Source organism: Eptesicus fuscus, chromosome 9, assembly GCF_027574615.1.
Source record: "Eptesicus fuscus isolate TK198812 chromosome 9, DD_ASM_mEF_20220401, whole genome shotgun sequence".
Classification (NCBI taxonomy): Eukaryota; Metazoa; Chordata; class Mammalia; order Chiroptera; family Vespertilionidae; genus Eptesicus; species Eptesicus fuscus.
The window spans coordinates 691,718-710,036 of NC_072481.1; the positions used below are offsets into that span (position 1 = coordinate 691,718).

An 18,319-nucleotide genomic window follows, 5' to 3' on the forward strand; every position below is an offset into this window, starting at 1 on the left:
GAGCGCCCCGGGCGCTGGCGGACTTCTTGGCCCGTCCAGCTGTGTCTGCCCCTCAGGGTCCGGCGGCCAGGGCTCCGCACGGAGCACGTTCCTTGAAAAAGGCTTTCGAGGGACATTCTGAACTCGTGCCTTTTCTGGAAATTCTTTCCCGAAGACGAAGCGGAACAAAATGAGGAATCGTCCCAACAGCGAGGCCCTGGCCGCATCCCCGCGGGGCCCCACGGAGGCTGGGAGGTCCGGCCCGGGGGGGGGGCGTGCCCTTCGTTCCACGAGGCCGGCCGGGCGGGGAGAGGGAAGGCGGGGGCGGGGGGCGTGGGGATGAAAGACGCAGTCCGTGTCCAGCTGTGAGCGCCTTAACGCACGAGAGCAGATACCTGGTGCGACTCGTAGCCCTTGTTCCAGAGGCCGGAGATCTCCGGCTCCGCCAGGGTCTGGTCTTCCCAGCTGCGGCTCCGGAGGCTCCCGGAGTCGACCTGGATGGACTCGCTGGAGGTGGTTTGCATCAGCCTGGGGCGCTCGAGGACTGGAAGGCTGTCGTTCTCCTGTGGGGAGCACAGCGGCCGGGTGGGGACAGGGACCAGCAGCAGCAAGGACATGGGGTCAGGGACCCGGCTCTTCCGCGTTCCGGCCCACCAGAGCCCCCGTTTGCAAGTTTTTCCACTTAAAAGGAGCACGTGCGTCTACACTGCTGTGCGTTTTCCCCCGATGCCCACGAAGCAAGCCTCTCCCTGGTGGCTGTGCCCCTCCTGCCTGACCCTGAGCTGCCGGCATTTCTGGTTTTCCCGGGAAACACCACCCCCGGACAGAGCTGGGGCTCCGAGCCAGACAGGACGTCAGACGGAGGTCAGGACGCAGATGGAGGCCCCGGCGGCTGCGGGAGGGGAGGGGGGCAGGTGCCGGGGAAACAGGAAAAGACCTAAAATGCTTGGGGAGAGGAAGCCGGAGGGTGTTGCTGGCAGCGGGTTGTTGAAGCCAGTGGCCTTGACCTTCAGGTGCTGGGGTCACAGCAGTCACAATGCAGAATGGAAAGTGCCCGCCAGGCTCAGGGGGGCTCCTGCCTCCCAGCCCCCACCCGGGAGAGGCAGGCAGACAGCCCCCAGGCGGGGGGGTGAGACCGAGAGGAAAGAGCCGTCTCTGGCCCCAGCTGATAACCTGCGTGTGGGGGATGGGCACACATCGGCCCAGGCCCGTGACCGACCTTCGGTCTTTGGCCTGTAAACTGGGGAGGGGAGTGCCCGAGCCGTGGCGCCCGTGGCTGACGAGGTGCAGGTCCCGGGTCCCGCCCCTCACACCTGAGCTGTCGCCCAGGGCAGGCCGGCTCCCACCTGCCGCGGACCTGAGCCGCTCCGAGGGGACCACGAGGGCCGTCGGACCGCCCAGCGCGGCTGTGTCAGGGCCCCGCCCTCGGGAAGAAGCGGGAGGGAATCCTTGGCCTGGGTTCACGCACGGGGAGGCTACGCCACGTCCCCTGTGCTCCCCGCGGGGCTCACCGCCAGGCCCGGAGCCCGGGGCGGCCTCCCCTCGCTGAGGTCGGCCAGGTAGGCCCAGGTCTTGTTCCGCAGGGAGGGCTGGGCGGTGCCCGTGGCCGCAGCTGGTGGTGATGGCGGCGGCTTCCTCTTGCTCTCTGCAGCCTCCTCCTTCAGAAGCCGACCCACGATCTCGTGCTTCCTGAGCGTCTGCTCCTCCTCGAAGGCGCTGGAGAACGCGGCGGCTCAGAGCAGGCGTGCGGCTGGGCCGCCCCGAGCACAGGCCCTGCCCAGCCGTCCAGGCCTGGCCCCCTGCTCTGGGGAGCCCGGGACTCGAACCTCCACCCAGACCAGGCCCCACAGCACACAGGGCCTCAGCCCTCGTGAGCTTCCTGCCGGAGGCAGGGGTGCCCCACGGAGGTGCACACACAGGAGGCAGCCTCAGGGCCTGAGCTCCTCACTCGTTCACTCCAGCGGCTCCTCCGGTCCCTCCCGCCTCCTGCCCCGGACGAAGGGACTGGGGGCTGGCAGAGCTGCTCGGGGCCCCACCAGGAAGGGGTGATGCGCAGGCACCTGGACAAGAGCCGCTGTCCCAGGGAGCAGACCGGGAGGCCACACCTGGGCAGATGCTAGCGGCTCGGGGGAGGGGAGAGGGACAGGCTGGAGGGGCGGGCAGGAACCTGGGCCTGAGCGAGCACTCCTGCAGGGCGCTGGGTGGGCGACCTGTGGGGCCAGCTCTCAGGGCCGGTGCCCGGGAGCTGTGGGGGGGGCCCGGCCAGGCCCAGGGCTGTCTCGGGTGAACGACAGCCGCGCTGTGGTCTGGGGGGACGGGAAGGGAGGCCCCAGAGGCTGAGCACTGAAGGTGAGCCCGGCGGCCTCAGCCCAGGAAGGGACGGGGGGCGGGGGCAGGCTGGTGCGCCCGCACCCCCCACCCCGTCAGGCGGCACCTCCGGGGCCTCACCGTTTCTGGGCCTCCAGCTCCTGGCGCCGGCGCTGATGGAAGAGCAGCTTGAAGGCGTCCCCGCCTCGGGCCAGAATCGCCTGCTTCTCCGCCTGGGCCCTCCGCGCAGCCAGCTCCGCCTTGGCCTGGCCCCACGCTTGAAATTTCCGGAGCGTTTCCTTGGGAACAGAACACACAGAGGCCACGGCGTTAGCAGGGCATGCACACACGTGTGTACACACATGTGCGCGCACACACACACACACACGTGTGTGCACACGTACACACGGAGCCCCCTCCTGCGTCCTCGGGTGGCGGAGCCCGTCCGTGCGGCTGTGTGCCTGCCCGCTCATCTCCGTGCCCCATGCTCTGCCCGCCCACTGCCTCCCCCTAGTGCCCGCTCCTGCCTCGGAGCCTCCACAGAGGCCGTCCCCCCTCCCCCGCTTCCCTGGCCTGACTGCACCTGCTGAGCCCCGGGGGTCACCTCCCCCAGGGAGGCCCGGCCCCTGGAACCTGGTCACGGCCCTCCCCGCAGGCAGGCGGGTGGAGGCGGCCATGCTGCTGTCCTCTGGCCGACCTGTGTCTGACCAGGAAGCCGGGCGGACGCTGGGTGCGTCCCCAGGGAGCACTGAGTCCTGAGACGACGTGGGGGGCACTTCGGGGGGGCCGGGGGGGCCAGGAGGGGGTTCGGGAGGGTGGGCAGGGGTGAGGCTGGAGGACGGTGAGATGCGGGGGGAGGTGCCTACCCGGTTGGCCGTGATGCTGTGCTTCAGGGCCAGCACGGCGTCCATGCGCCTCTGCACGTGCTCGAGGGCCGCCCGCTCCCGCTCCCGCTCCCGCTCCTGCACCCTGGGGAGTGGGCACCGTGAACGGCCACGCCGCAGGGAGGCGTGGGGGACAGAAGGGGAGCCGGACGGAGGCCCGTGCCCGTGGCCCTGCCCTGGACACACGGGCACGCAGCTCGCAGCCAAACGTACACATTCATCCCCGTCTGACGATGATGAGACGCCATGACAAACGGAGGCCGGGCCACCGCACGCAGGACCCCGCCTCCCCGCCCGCCCCGCCCGCCCCGCCCGCCGGGAGGCGCACCTGCCCAGGGAGGCCTTCAGGAAGGTCACCGCCACCCGGTGGTTCCTCCTGGCGTCCTCCACCAGCTTCTGGTGCCGCAGCCCGTGCTCCTTCTGCAGGTGCGTGGACCGCCTGCGAGACAGGTACCTCCAGCTCGCCCGCCGCCAGGCCCCGCGGGACGCAGGTCCGTGCGGGGGAGCGTGGGGGGGCCCGGATCCGGCGGAGGGAGCCCAGGAACCAGGACCACGTGGGTGAGGACCGGGGACTTAGACCCCACGTGGGCGGCAGAAAGGTGTGGCCTAGGGTTGGTTTTTAGAGAGAGTGGGGGCCCTGGATGGAGACAGAGCGCTGAGTGATGAGGGGGTTCACACACACACACACACACACACACGTGTGCGTGCACAGGGGCCAGAGGGGGACGCGCATCCTTCAGGTGGGGTGCAGGGTCCCTGGCTGGGACACGCCTGGGGATGCTCTCCCTGCCTCGGAGCCCAGGGGCGGAGCCTCGGGAGGACGGGGAGCCGAGGGGAGAGGGGTTCCAGGAGGGACACCGATGGGAGGCCGATGAGAGGGACTCGGGCAGGGGCAGGGCCTGCGTCCAGCCCACCTGACCCGCAGCAGCCGGTTCCGCTCCGACTTCCCCCAGGCCTCCTTCTCCTTGCAGAGCTGCTGGGCCGCCTGCACCTGCAGGCTCCTCCCCGAGGCCTCCGGCTCCTCCCGGGCCGCCGGCTGCAGGCCCTCCATCTGGCCCTCCAGGAGGGGGGTGTGCCACGTGACGTTCCTGGAGGAGGAGGGCGCCGTATGGGCGTGGCACACGTGGGCGTGGCACGCGTGGGGCAGGGGCGCCCACTCGCCCGTCTCCCTCAGCAAGGCCGGGATATGTCCCTCCCGGCCTCCGGCTCCGAGAGGAGGCGCGGGGCTGGGGCCGGAGGCGGCCCACGGCTGCACCGCACAGCAAAGGAGTGGGCGGAACCGCGTCAGAGCCGGGTCCCCCAAGCGCCTGGCGGCCACGTACCCTCTTCAGCTCAGCGGTGCCTTCGCCTGGCCCGCCATCCCCCCTGAGACTCCCAGCCCCCCCGCTCCCCATGGGCCTCCGCGCTTCTCCAGGAGGGGCCGTTCCCCGCCGGCAGCCCCTCGGAGCGGCAGGCCCACGGGCTGGGGCAGGAGGACCCGGACACTCGGAACGTCAGCAGCTGAGCGCAGCTGTGGCCGTGGCTCTCTCTTCCCTGCCCTCCGGCCGCTGCGGCACCGGGACGCCGACCCAGGGCCCAGCCCTGGTCTCAGACCCGATCCCGCTGCGCTGCGGGGACGAGCGGGTGGGGGCGGGGCAGGGGTGGGCGGCCGAGACCCCCGCGTGGCCTCTCCCACGGGCAAGCCCAGCCCCGAGGGCCGCCCCTGCCCCGCCCCCACGTCCCAGGACGCCCCTCTCCGCCCACAATGCCCCTCCCAGTCTCTGCCCGCGGCTCGCTTGTCCCTCCTCGGGGAGCCCTGCCTGTCCCCCTGCTCCCGAGTGCCCCCTGGCCACCGGCTTCCTGCCCTGTGACCCCAGACGCTTGGAGTCCATTCCGCGTTGTCTGCTTCTCACACGGCTTTGCCGTTGTTCATCCTCACTCACCATTGATTTTAAAGAGCGTGGAAGGGAGGGGGAGGGGGAGAGAGAGAGAGACACCGACACGAGAGACACGTCCATGGGTTGCCTCCTGCACACGCCCTGACCTGGGCCAGGGATCAAGCCTGCCACTGAGATTCCTGCCCTGGACCAGAATCGAGCCGGGACCCTTGGGTCTGAGGGCCGATGCTCTGTCCACTGAGCCACACTGGCCAGGCCATTTCACTGAGCGGCGGCTTGTCTGCCCCGGGTCCCTCCTCCCCCGCCCCCCGCACGGAGCCCGGACGTACGCGTGGCTGGCCTCTCTCTCCGCCGCGGCCTTGGGTCTCCCTCTCTGCTGCCGGATGATGTGGTCCATCCGCGGGCGGGAGGCGCGCAGCTCCCCTCTGCAATGGGGAGGCGGGACCCGGTCACCGTCTGGAGCGCGGCGGGGCCTCCCTCCTCCCGGCACCTCCGCTGCTGCCCGGCCTCCAGAGGGGCCGGGGCCGGGCCGGCCGGGGCATGCCGCGTTCCCAGGTCTCGGTGCCAAGCCCGCCCAGGGGCTGCTCCTGTTTCCTGAAAACCCCGCCGGCAGCCCCGTGTGACCTTGCCCACGGGGGGTGACCTTGAATGGGAAGGGCCACGGGGCACAGGGGGCACAGGCCTCAGACCGCCGGGCAGCCACGCCGACGGGGCTGCGCTGGAACTGGCTCTAGTGCCGCTCTGTGGCGTGCCGGTCACCTCCGTAAAATCTCCAGAACCAAACCCCGGCACCGGCTCTCACGGCCCAAGACACGGAGCCGCCCCACGAGGGGTCAGGGACCTCGGTTTTCTCAGGGGAAGTAGGTACTGAGGTCACGCAAAAGGACGCCGTGTGGCCAGAGCTGGTGTGGCTCAGTGGATAGAGCGCCGGCCCACGGACTGGGCGGTCCCGGGTTCCATTCCGGTCCAGGGCACATGCCCTCGGCTGCAGGCTCCTCCCCAGCCCGGGCCCTGGTTGGGGCGCGTGCGGGAGGCAACCTGTCGATGTGTCTCTCATGTCGATGTCGCTCTCTGTCTCTCCCCCTCCCTCTCCACTCTCCCCGCACGTCAGTGGGAATGTCCGCGGGGAGGCTTACAGACAGGAGGCCTGTGTGGGGGACACGCACGGGCCGGGGGGGCCAGCGCCTTGTGTCCAGGTTGCTCGGCAGTAAGCATCACAGACAGACGCCTGAGCCGCGGGACGAGCGGCCGGAGGCTGACGGTGGGTGACGGCCGAGCGAGCGTTTCCAACGTTTATTCGTTTGGGGGACACGCGGTGGGTGGCACCGGCACTGCCGCTAAGCTGGGTGGTGGCCGGGCAGCAGGGAGGCCGAGCCCGCAGGACCCAGGCAGGATGGGCAGCCGCAGCCCGAGGCCTGTCCATGGAGGCGGCGGAGGCCCAGGCCCGGCCTACAGGACCTCGGCCAGCCCGCCTGCCCCCCCAAACCGCCCCCCCCCCCCCGGGCCGGGCTCACCTCGTCCTCTGGAGGAGGAGGTCCTTCTCTTTGTGCAGCTGGTCCCGGAGGCTCAAGTCCCTGCGCAGCTGCCACATCTGGACCTGGTCCAGGACGGGCCTCCTCTCACCGGCCTCGGCCCTCGGCTCTGCCCCGGGGCTGAACGCAGACGGCACCGCTGCCGCTGAGCAGCCAGCACGCCCTGCGGGACGCAGCCCAGGCCAGCCTCCCCCCCTCTCCCCCCCCCCCCCCCCGGCACCGTCCGAGGGCCTGGGGTGCCCCCCAGCACCTACCGGCTCCCCAAGCAAGCACCGCCCTCAGCCCCCTGAGGAAAGGGCTCCACCTCGAACTCGGGGTCCTCCAGGTCATCTCTTTCTAGAAATCGAGGTGAGAGTCAAGACGGAGAAAAGCAGATGCAGACGTTCAAGTCGGAAGTTCTAGGACAAATCTGGACAAGCTCAACGCGGACACAGTGGTGATGGCGTCCCAGAGCGATGGTTCTCACAGCGTGTTCCCGGGAACCCAGGGGGCGCCCTGAACCGCTGGGGGTGGGTCTGCAGAGTCAGAACCATTTCCATAACAACACCAAACGCATCGGTTTTCCCACGCTTTGTGTTGTGTTGTTCATCCTCACCCGAGATGTTTTTCCATTGGTTTTTAGAGAGTGGAAGGGAGGGGGAGAGCAGAGAGAGAAACATCCATGGGGAGAGAGGCATTGACGGACTGCCTTCCGCACGCCTCCCAACCAGGGCGGGGCGGGGGGGTGGAGCCTGGGACCCAGAGCCACCGGCCAGGCTGGGGGTAGGAGGGCCTGGGATTTCTCGGTGAAGACGTCGGAGACGGACACGCGATGCTGCCCCTTTCAGAACTCGCAGATGCAGCTTCTCTTCGTTTCGACTAGAGACGGAGTAACATGAGCTCCCTCTTGGGAAAAACCGCGTTTAGGAGACTTACATCTCGCCTGGCCGGTGGGCTCGGCGGTTAGAGCGCCGGCCTGCACCCCGAAGGGCCACGGGCTCGACCCCGGCCCTGGTTGGGGGCGCGCATGTGAGAGGCAATCAATCAATGTGTCTCTCTCACACGATGTTTCTCTCTCTCTCTCTCCCTCCCTTCCTTCCATTCTCTCTAAAAATCAAAGGAAAAAATACCCTCAGGTGAGGATTAAAAAAAGAAAGACAGAAAAAGAAAGAAAGGAAGGAAGAAAGAAGAAAGAAAAAGAAAGAGGTTACTCCCGCTGAAAAGAACCACAAGAATCCAAGGGGCCGTGAAGCGCGTCCCATCTGCGGCCGCTGAGCGCCTGCCGCGGTGCCGCGCCTGCCTCACCGTCCTCCACGTGCGGGGCGTCCAGAGGCTCCACCTCGGGGGACACGCTGGCAGCGCTCTCCATCGCGGGGCAGGAGTCGGCTGCAAAACATGATCGCGAAAACCAGACGCACACGATGGCAGGTTTTTAAAAGTAACCTCGAGTTGGATTTCATAAGAACGAACGTCTCTTGTAAAAAGACATTAGAAGATGAAGAGGGCTGCAGCTGGTGTGGCTCAGTGGACAGAGCGCCAGCCTGCGGACCAAAGGGTCCCAGGTTCGATTCCAGTCAAGGGCACACGCCCGGGGTTGTGGGCTCGATCCCCAGTGTGGGGCGTGCAGGAGGCAGCCGATCCGTGATTCTCTCTCACCATGGATGTTTCTATCTCTCTCTCCCTCTCCCTTCCTCTCTGAAATCAATAAAAATATATTTTTTAAAAAAGGTGTTCGTGATCTTGAAGAGTAAGGTTTTGTTTTTTTTAAAAAAATGAAGACGAAGAGGTGTTCCGTGGACTAGGAAAAACACGCCCAGCACAGACGTCTGACACGGGGCTCGCGTCCACAACACGTCAAGAGTTCCTACACCTCAACAAGACAGACGGCCCAAACCCCACGTGCAAGGCGCAAACCTCCAGGGACAGACACCACCAGGGAGACACGCGAACTGCCCGCTGGGAAACGGCCACGGCGCAGGCAGGCGCCTGGTCCCACCCCCGGGACAGGCTGGTTAGGCCTCCTGAGGTCAGGGACACGGATGACGCACTCGGCCCGCGTGGCTCAGTGGTTGAGCGTTGACCTATGAACCAGGAGGTCAGGGTTCGATTCTGGTCCAGGGCACAGGCCCCGGTTGCAGGCTCCATCCCCGGTAGGGGGCGTGCAGGAGGCAGCCCATCAGTGATTCTCTCTCATCAGTGATGTTTCTCCCTCTCTCACCCTCTCCCATCCTCTTTGAAATCAATAAAAATGTATTAAAAAAAATAAAAGTGTATTTTTCCAAGAAAGGAATCCTGCTAGCAAAATAACTAATAAAATAAAATAAAACACAAATAGAGTAAAAGACCAAGCTAAAGACAAGCATCTCACCAAACTGGATTAAAAACCAATCACAAGCCGTAGCCAGTTTGGCTCAGCAGATAGAGCATCGGCCTGCGGACTGAAAGGTCCCAGGTTCGATTCCGGTCAGGGGCATGTACCTTGGTTGCGGGCACATCCCCAGTGGGGAGTGTGCAGGAGGCAGCTGATCGATGCTTCTCTCTCATGGATGTTTCTAACTCTCTATCCCTCTCTCTTCCTCTCTGTGAAAAATCAATAAAATATATATAAAAAACAAACAAACAAAAAAAAAACCAATCACAAAAAGTGGAACTCCACGCCCGCGTTTTGAAAGCCAGGGAAGGCGGTGCTGTGTGGAGAGGGTAACCAGGCAGCCGGGCGCGTTGCTTAGAAACGGACAAAACGCTTTAGGCAAAGGTCAGCCAGGGGTCACTCACGTCCAGCCAGACGCCCGGCGCCCCAGGAAGGCGCGACAGGTTCTCAGACGCGGCAGGAGAGGACTTCCGGCGAGGGTCAACGTGCAACTTGCAGGGAACCTGCGGTTGTTCAGGGATTAGAAGAAGCGCGCGTGTCCCGTGAACGTGAGCAGACAGAGGCCTGTGCGCGCCCCGAGGCAGGTTTGCGTTTAAGACCAAGTGGGGTGCCCCCGCCCCCTCCACCTGCCCAGACGCCTCGGGACCCCTTACGGCTGGGCTGAGCTCTGCTCAATCCTCCCGCCCCCTGCGCGGTGACCACACGCAACTCCGCGCCGAGCCCGAGCAGGACCCGCGGCCGGTCCCGCCAACCTGGGAGGCGGCCAAAGCCCCAGCGCCCAGCCCCAGGCTCCGGGCACACGGACCCACCTCTCGGCCGACCTGCCTGGGGTGCGGGTGGCGCGGGACCTGGGCGGAGACACCCCGACGGCGGCGCCTCACCACGGCGTTCCCGCCTCCGGTCCCCTCTCCGCGGCAGCGCAGCACCGGCTCCCGGCGCGTGGCTCTCCCCGCAGCCCAGCCCGCGGCGCCGTTTGGAGCGGCAGCTCCCAGGCAACGGACGGCTCCACGGGGAGGGGTGCTCGCGCCCGGACCTCCCCCGCTCGCTCGGCGATGGCTCCGTCCAACGGCAGCGCGCCCCCCGCCCCGCGCTCGGCGATGGTTTGGGCCAGCGCGGGTGCCCTGGATGGCAGGTTGGATGGTGGTCTGCGCCCCGCGTCCCCCGCACCCCGCGCCCCGGGTGGAGGCCACGGCCGGGAGGTGGAGGGTCAGGGTTGGCCCCGCCACGTCGCCCCGCCGATGCAGAGGAGCCCAGTGGCCGGGCACCAGGCCTGACCGCCTCTCTGGTTTGGAGTTCGCATTAGTTGCCAACTTAAGAGATTGGAGCGTTCCCGTAAAATCAGGACTCCCACTTCTCTTTCCAAGGTGGCCGATTGGGCTACCAACCAAGGGTGGTCGTGTCACGTGAACCCTAAGAGGAGCCCCCAGCTTGGGGGTGTGGTGAGGAGGGAGCCCTCCGTGCAGACAGCTCCGTTGTGTCAACTCCCTGACCGTGGCCCAGCCCACAGTGTGGCAGCACAGCCGTGACACAGTGCGGCCACACGGCCCCTCTCCAGCTTTGGGGGGGCTCCACCTGCTCCAACCCAGTGCACCCCACTCTGCCCCAGGGGGACAGCTTCAGTGTTTCAGCTCCAGCAGACAGAACACGTCCCAGCAGAAAGGGAAAGCCCTGGCCGGTGTTGCTCAGTGGATAGAGCCTCGGCCTGAGGACTGAAGGGCCCGGAGTTCAATTCCGGGTCAGGGCACGTGCCTGGGTTGTGGGCTTGATCCCCAGTGTGGGGCGCGCAGGAGGCAGCCAAGCAATGGTTCTCTCTCATCAGGGATGTCTCTGTCTCCCTCTCCCTTCCTCTCTGAAATCAATCTATTTACAGAATATAAAAGCCTAAGTGACTGTTACCACAGAATGACTGGAACAACCAGAACTACCTGCTGACCAGTCGCTATGGCATGCACTGACCACTAGGGGGCAGATGCTCAATGCAGGAGCTGTCCCCTGGCAGTCAGTGCGCTCCCCACCTCCAATTCGGGCACCTGGCCTCTAGTAAAAACACATAAAAAAAAACAAACAAAAAAAGGGACTGCACTCGCAGAGCGGCAGGGAGCTGACTTATCTAGACAGAAGTCCCCACCTCTGATCCCTGATTGGTCCATCCTCATGCAAATGAGGACTCTAAATCCTCCAAGTTTGATTGGTCCAAAAGATACTGTCCTGATTGGTCAGAGTGGAACCGCTCTGAGTGGTAGGTGAAGATGCTGAAGGGAGGTGTTATGGCTGCACAGCTCTGATTGGATGGGGAGAGCCTCAGTCCTACTAGTTGAATAGGATTCTGGGAACTCCTTTATAAGGGCCTCGCTCAGCTGGCAAGAAGACTGCAGACAGGCCCTAACTGGTTTGGCTCAGTGGATAGAGCGCAGGCCTGTGGACTGAAGGGTCCTGGGTTGGATTCCGGGGGCTCCATCCCCAGAGGGGGGCGTGCAGGAGGCAGCTGAGCAATGATTCTCTCTCATCATTGTTGTTTCTATCTCTCTCTCCTCCCTCCCTCTCTGAAATCCATAAAAGTATATAAAAGATATTTTAAAGTGTGCGTATTAAAAAAATGTGAGCCCAGTTAGCCACCAGGAGCTCTTCGTAGGTTTCTTCTCTCTCGGGGTCCACGGGGCGCAATGTGCCCACCTGGTCTGGGCCGAACGGAGCTTCCCCAGTGCCTCCTCCGGTCCCTACCGTCTGCTCGTCTCACATCACGGTCCTGCCTGGCCTTGGGGCGGGGGGCTCCCTCTCACCTGGCCACTCAGGGCTGGCACACGAGTGAAGGGGGCGTGCCCCGGCCCTGGCAGAGCCTGGCACCTCTCGGCACCCTGCTGGCAAGCGACTCGCCAGGCAGCTGGCCCTGCTGGCTACCGGCCGGCCCGGACCTGAGGCTCCGGTGCCACAGTGAGCCTGGGAGGTTTCTGAGTGTCTTCCGGGGACGGCCACCCATCAGAGCCATGAAGCCTGGCAGAAAGCACCTCCCCCGTGAGAACCGGAAATTGCCAGTCGCACCACGTCGTGGCCTCTGTCCTTCGGTGTGCCCGGTCTTTCCCTTCTCAGAATTTGGGACTTGAGGAACGGACTGAGTCGCCATAGAAACCCAGGATCGTTTTTGTGAGAGGAATTAGACTTCCCTTCCCCTTCCCCACGAGTTATGGGGCTTCGTCCGTATCAGCTTGCTTCTCTGGGCCTTTCCCTGTGGATGGTGAATGCGGGTCGACTACGGCCGGGAAGGAGGCCCTGGGCGGTTGGCTCAGTTGGTTGGGCGTCGTCCCGTGCACCGGAACGTCACGGGTTCGATTCCCGTTCGGGGCACGTGCCCGGGTTTCAGGCTCCATCCCTAGCAGGGGGCGTGCAGGAGGTGCTGATCCCTCGGGCCCATGTCTCTCTATCTCTCTCCCTTCCTCTCTCTCTAAAAGCAGCAAAGATAGATTTAAAACAAGAAGGGAAGGACAGCCAAGACCAGAACCAGCCCAGAACGGCCTGATAAGGCAGGTGGTGAGATGGGGCCGGTGACCGGGTCACTCGCTGGCCGGCTGGCCCCCAGGGGCCCACCTGGGCGGAGGCACAGTCAGCTCTCAGCTCACGTCCTGGACAGGGTCTGTGGCTGAGTGCCGCTCCGCGGGAGGAAGCCAGCTTACCACTGGTGCATGGAAACAGGAAGCACGCCCTCCAGCGTGTCATCCACGTCCTAATGAAACGACGGGAGCGCGGGTCTTCGAGGACCTGCGGTGTGTGGACGCCGCCAACAAGGAGGCAGCCCATCGGTCACACCTTCACCGCCAACGAACTGGGAGAGCGTGGCCGGTCTGATGGGGAAGGAGGACGAGGGCGGGGCGTCGGGAGCAGAGCAGTGCGGGGCCTGGCTGAGTCGTGCTGACACCCTAAGGGTGAAAGTCGAGCTCCTGGGTAGCCCACGAGGAGGCCCCTCCTCCTGGGGGAGAGGAAGGACAGGCTGGAGCCAGGGCGCGGGCTGGCGAGGTGGCGTGCTGAGCGTTGCAGGGGGTTGAATCCCGGTGGCGGTGCAGGCACCGGCCCAGGTCAGGGTCCCGTCTTCCGATCACGTCATTTCCCATCTCACCTCAGGCGGCCGGACCCTTCGGTGCAGGGGCGGGTGCCCTACTGCGCACACTGGCCAGGGCTCACCTGGCTCTGGACGCGGCTGGCGTTTTCTCCAGAACAGACAGGTGTGAGTCCCAGCTCTCAGGCTCCCTCCCAGAAAGGCCCTCCCGCCCCCGAGGTGTCCGAGCAGCTGCGCCTGCTGTGCGCTGGCTTACACCCCTCCTCGCCCGTGCTGCACAAAACGGCGTCTTTTCTGTTCCCTCACTGATGCCTGTTTTCTCCTAGACCCTGAGGCCCAGGCGGGCGGGGCCTTTACTATCTTATTCTCACCCAACAGCGAGGGCAAGACTTGGCCCATGGCGAGGGGGGGTGCGGGGGGAATAATTGCACACATACTCACATACTTGTTAAGTGGATTTTGACCTGTGTAGGGACTCCTCCTCCTCCTCCTCCTCTTCTTCTTCCTCCTCCTCTTCTTCTTTTAAATATATTTTTATTGATTTCAGAGAGAAAGGGAGAGAGAGAGATATAGAAACATCATTGGTGAGAATCATTGATCAGCTGCCTCCTGCACGCCCCACACTGGGGATCGAGCCCACAACCAGGCCTGTGCCCTGACCTCCTGGTTCACAGGTCGATGCTCAGCCACTGAGCCCCGCCGGCCGGGCGAGGGGCCTTTCCTGAAGAAGTTTAAGGAAAGTATTCAGTGATCGAGCATTCAGAGATGACGGCCTCTCTGCTTTTCTCTCTCCAGCACCCTGCCCCGAGGACAGGCAGCCAGGACCAGAGGGCGGCAGAGGGGCCGTGCTCTCCGCAGAGGGCAGCTCGCCCCCCCCCCCCCCCCCCCGGGGCGCAGCGACTCCCGGTGCACGCAGCCTTCTGCGGGAGTTCCAGGTTGTCACCCGGTTGTTGCATCTAAAGGAGGATGTTTTTCTCACTTGATTGACAGCCCTTTGGTCAGGAATTGTTCATTTTCTATCACATCGAAGAATTCAAATGGCCTCTGGAGAACACCTAAGACAGGAGGATAGGACTCTGACTTCTCCACGGGAACCGCGAGCAATTACACTTGAGCATCTAGTTAATTCGTGGAGAAAAAACCGCTCCAAGCGGCCAAGGATATGGGTTCTGGGGCGCGGGGAGGGGGCGGGGTGATTACTAAAAACGGCAACAACGCTAAGCCTGTTTCCTGGTGACTGGCCCCCTGTTTACGGAGCGGCTGATCTCCGGCTGCTGAAAGGATTCCATATTCCATCCTTCCTGCCAAGCTCCCTCTGCCTCGCCGCCGAGTGGATTCCATCGGAAAGTCACAGGACGGATAACGACACCGCCGCCAGGAAACGCGGTCTGCGTCGCTGCTTCGTCCCGTTTGGTCCGTGTCCCCCGGAAAGGAACACAGCACCGCACACAGAGCGGCCGGCCGCTTCCCCTCCCGCTCCCCGTGAGTCACCTCTGCCGCCCGGGGCGCATCCTGCTGCCCCGATGGACTCGGGCCAGCCCCCCGCCCGCCCGGCCTTGGCACCAGCCCTTCCCTTGCGCTGCAAGGTCCTGGCAAAGTGCTGAACCAAAGAAAGGAGGCAGAAGGGGCTGCCGCTGAGGGGCCCGGTGTCCACTCTCCGCTGAGGGGCCCGGTGTCCACTCTCCGCTGAGGGGCCCGGTGTCCACTCTCCGCTGAGGGGCCCGGTGTCCACTCTCCGCTGAGGGGCCCGGTGTCCACTCTCCGCTGAGGGGCCCGGTGTCCACTCTCCGCTGAGGGGCCCGGTGTCCACTCTCCGCTGAGGGGCCCGGTGTCCACTCTCCGCTGAGGGGCCCGGTGTCCACTCTCCGCTGAGGGGCCCGGTGTCCACTCTCCGCTGAGGGCCGCGGGACCAGACAGACCTGCAGACCGAGTGTGAGTGTGTGTGTGGGGGGGGGCCTTTCCCGCTGCCCCCTGGGCGCTGCTGTCCACAGCCGTGTGGCACTACAGGGGCTCAGGAAGCACTTGCCGTACCTCCCAGGGCCGGTGCATGCCGGTCCTGCTCAGTGCCATATGGGGGAGCGTGACACCTGCCTGCACCGGGTACAGGCTGGGATGGCAGCCGCTCCCCGAGCCCAGATCCCAGGGCTGTGCGGGTGTCCTGCCTGGCGGACAGCCACCTCCGGCCGGCCATTCGGGACAAGTTTCGGCGTCACCTGGTCGGATATGCGCCTGGTCTGATCTGAGGGAAGGAGGCTGTCTGCCTCAGGGGCCGCGGGCACGAGGGGCGCGAACTGGACCTGGCAGCCCTGGCCGGTGTGGCTCAGTGGGTAGAGCATCAGCCTGCGGACCAAAGGGTCCCGGGTTCGATTCCGGTCAGGTGCACGTACCTCGGTGGCAGGCTCCTCCCCAGCCCGGGCCCTGGTCGGGGCTCGTGCAGGAGGCAACCCATCGACGTGTTTCTCTCACATGGATGTTTTTCTCTGTGTCTCCCTCTCTCTTCCTCTCTCTCTAAAATCAATGGGAAATATCCTCGGGTGGGGATTTAAAAAAAAAGAGAGAGAGAGAGAGAGAGATGGCCAGGCTGGGGGTCGTGCGGTGCCTGACCAGGGCCGGAACACGGGCAGCGCGGGGAGCGTTGGGGGGCTTCGGGCACTTGGTACGCTGGCGGGGACCCCAGAGCTTCTCTGTCGTCTGTGCTCCGTGGTCGGGGACCAGGCCCCCGGGCCCGGCTGTCCCGGCTGCCAAGACCAGGGAGGGCGGCCCAGGTGCCCGGTGGCAAGCACAGACCTGGCCTGAAACAGGGGCCTCCGCCGACAGAGACCTGCTTGCTATTCTGAAAGTTTCACCAAAGTCGCACCTGGAGGGTGGGGTTCTCCTTTCCCCCAAACACCCGGAGAGGATAAGAACAGGGCCTCCCCGAGGGCCCCAGGGAAGGGGGTGGCGGAGGTGCCTGCCAGTCGGACGGGTTTTCAGAGAAAACGGCCCGTTACCCCGAGTCAGGAAACACATTCCCTGGAGTCGCCGTCAGCCTCCTGGGCTTGCGATGCCAGGACGCCAGCTGCCCCTCTCACGTCCGCCCTTTGCGAACGAATCAACGAAGCTGACCCGGCCGGTGTGGCTCAGTGGCTGGGCATCCGCCCCTGCACCGGGAGGTCGTCAGTTCGATTCCCTGTCAGGGCACATGCCTGGGTCTCCAGCTTGATCCCCAGTGGGGGGAGTCCGGGGGGGGGCAGCTATCAATGCTGATGTTTCTCTCTCATCAATGTTTCTATCTCTCTCTCTCTCCTCCTTCCTCTCTCTCAAATAAATTAAAAAAAAAAAAAAAAGCCGGGAAAAGTCACTTGTGAGGCCGCACAGCCAGGTGGGAGCAGAGCTGGGACGCTGCCACCCTGTCCCCAGCGAAGTGGGCCTGGGGGTCAGGGCGGGGCCCAGGACCGGGGCCTGCTTTCCGGGCTGTGCTGAGGCCCCGGGGTGGTCCTCCCGGTCCTGGAGCGAGTCTGGGTGGAGCTGGTGCCCGTGGGACAAGGGAGGCTCAGAAGCGCCTCGAACTCCTTGGAGAAGGAACCAGGAGAACCCCATTCTCCAGATCCCAACGGAAGCCGACCAGGAGCCACACGGTGCCCGAGCAGCCCGCACGCCCGGGGAAGAGAGGGGCCTTTGGATTTCGGGGTCGCCAGCACCCCTGGTGTTCGGGGAGGGAGGCTGCTGCTGCGAGTCTGTGGTCTGCAGGGGGCTTCTTATTTAAAAAATACGCTTTTATTGATTTCAGGGAGGAAGGGAGAGGGGGAGAGAGAGAGACATCGATGGTGAGAGAGAATCACGGATCGGCTGCCTCCTGCACGCCCCACACGGGGGATGGAGCCTGCAACCCGGGCCTGTGGCCTGACCGGGAATCAGACCGTGGCCGCCTGGTTCATAGGTCGATGCTCCACCTCTGAGCCACGCCGGCCGGGCAGCAGGTAGCTTCTTGACCTCTCTCTCTCCTCGGGTTTTGAAGGGGGTTTGCCTCCAGGCTGGAGGGAGAGGAGTCGGTTTGATGCCAGGTGTCCGCCCTGGCCCTGCAGCTGGGCTCACAGCCCCCCTCCTTTCAGTACCGAGAAGGTCCCGGGCCTGGCCGAGTAGCTCAGTTGATCAGAGTGTCACCTCGATGCGCCAAGGTTGCGAGTTTGATCCCTGGTCAGGGCACATACAATAACCAACCAAAGAATGCAGAAATAAATGAAACAACCAATCAATCTCTCTCTCTCTCTTTCGGCCTGTGGACTGAAGGGTCCCAGGTTCGATTCCGGTCAAGGGCATGTACCTTGGTTGCGGGCACATCCCCAGTGGGGGGTGTGCAGGAGGCAGCTGATCGATGTTTCTCTCTCATCTATGTTTCTAACTCTCTGTCCCTCTCCCTTCCTCTCTGTAAAAAATCAATAAAATATATTTTTAAAAAAACAACTAAATAAAATAAATACTGAGAAGGTCCCGGTGCTGACAGCCTCTGAGAGACGCCGGGACCAGGGCAGAGACCGACCGTCCGCACGGGGCCCAAAGCTCAGGACGGAAAGGCAGGAGGAGGTGCCTGCGTGGTCCACACACCTCTGCGCTGGCTTTGGAGACTCTGAGCCCGTGTGTTCCTGCATTTATTAATCGCCTAGTGTACACCGGAGGCGTGGACACAGGCGACGCCCTGACGAGGCAGGCGCACAGGGTCCCTGTCTCGGGCGGGGTGGACGATGACCCTCGGGGACACTCCCGGCCCTCGCTCGGAGCCGGCCGTGCTCTGGGCTCTGTGTTTTGTTTGTTTTTCATGAATTAATTCCTCGGCTCCCCAGCAAAGCCAGGCAGATGGACACGTGGGAACGAGGCCGCGTGGCCGCAGGCACACACTCGGATGTGCTGCCCGTGGGCACCTGGAGCCCAGGGCTTCCGGCCCGGAAGGACCCAGGTCAGCAAGGGCGGGAGGACCCCCCGCGGGGGGCATGTCGCTGAGACCTGGCGGGCGTTCTTGGGGCCCGTTTCCCGCTCGGGGGGAGAGAGCTGGGACCAGCCCTCCTTCCGTTCCTGGCACTCAGGGTTGGGGTGCAAATGTCCAGCTGCACAGCCCGCCCGCGCCCCCTCCACCCGCCCTGCGCCGGCGGGGACAGGCCGCCCAGGACCACCGCCCGTGCTCGTGTCCCCACGGGCAGCGCCGTGTTGGCAGCTGATACCGCGTCCAGACGTGAATAAAGGCCTGAAGTTGGGGATCAGCTTTTTTTGGGAAACTGCTGCAGAATTTTCTGTTCAAAGGAACTAAAATAGGAAATGTGCCGGCCCCGGCTTCCTCAGCGTTTTGGGGGGTGGGGAGGGTGGATGCC

At 64.5% G+C, this 18,319-nt stretch overlaps 1 protein-coding gene across 1 annotated transcript in view; it reads right to left on the reverse strand.

Annotated features, from left to right (window-relative positions):
• CFAP74 (cilia and flagella associated protein 74) overlaps window positions 1-9,885 on the reverse strand; it is a 32,161-nt gene extending 22,276 nt beyond the window's left edge. The window contains 11 exon segments of the mRNA XM_054720784.1: window positions 375-542; window positions 1,491-1,695; window positions 2,428-2,585; window positions 3,153-3,255; window positions 3,499-3,609; window positions 4,085-4,258; window positions 5,377-5,472; window positions 6,562-6,699; window positions 6,834-6,915; window positions 7,864-7,944; window positions 9,811-9,885. Of these exon segments, the coding sequence (XP_054576759.1) occupies window positions 375-542; window positions 1,491-1,695; window positions 2,428-2,585; window positions 3,153-3,255; window positions 3,499-3,609; window positions 4,085-4,258; window positions 5,377-5,472; window positions 6,562-6,699; window positions 6,834-6,915; window positions 7,864-7,927 (1,299 nt within the window). The 5' untranslated portion in view covers window positions 7,928-7,944; window positions 9,811-9,885.
• Window positions 9,886-18,319: the final 8,434 nt, after the last annotated feature.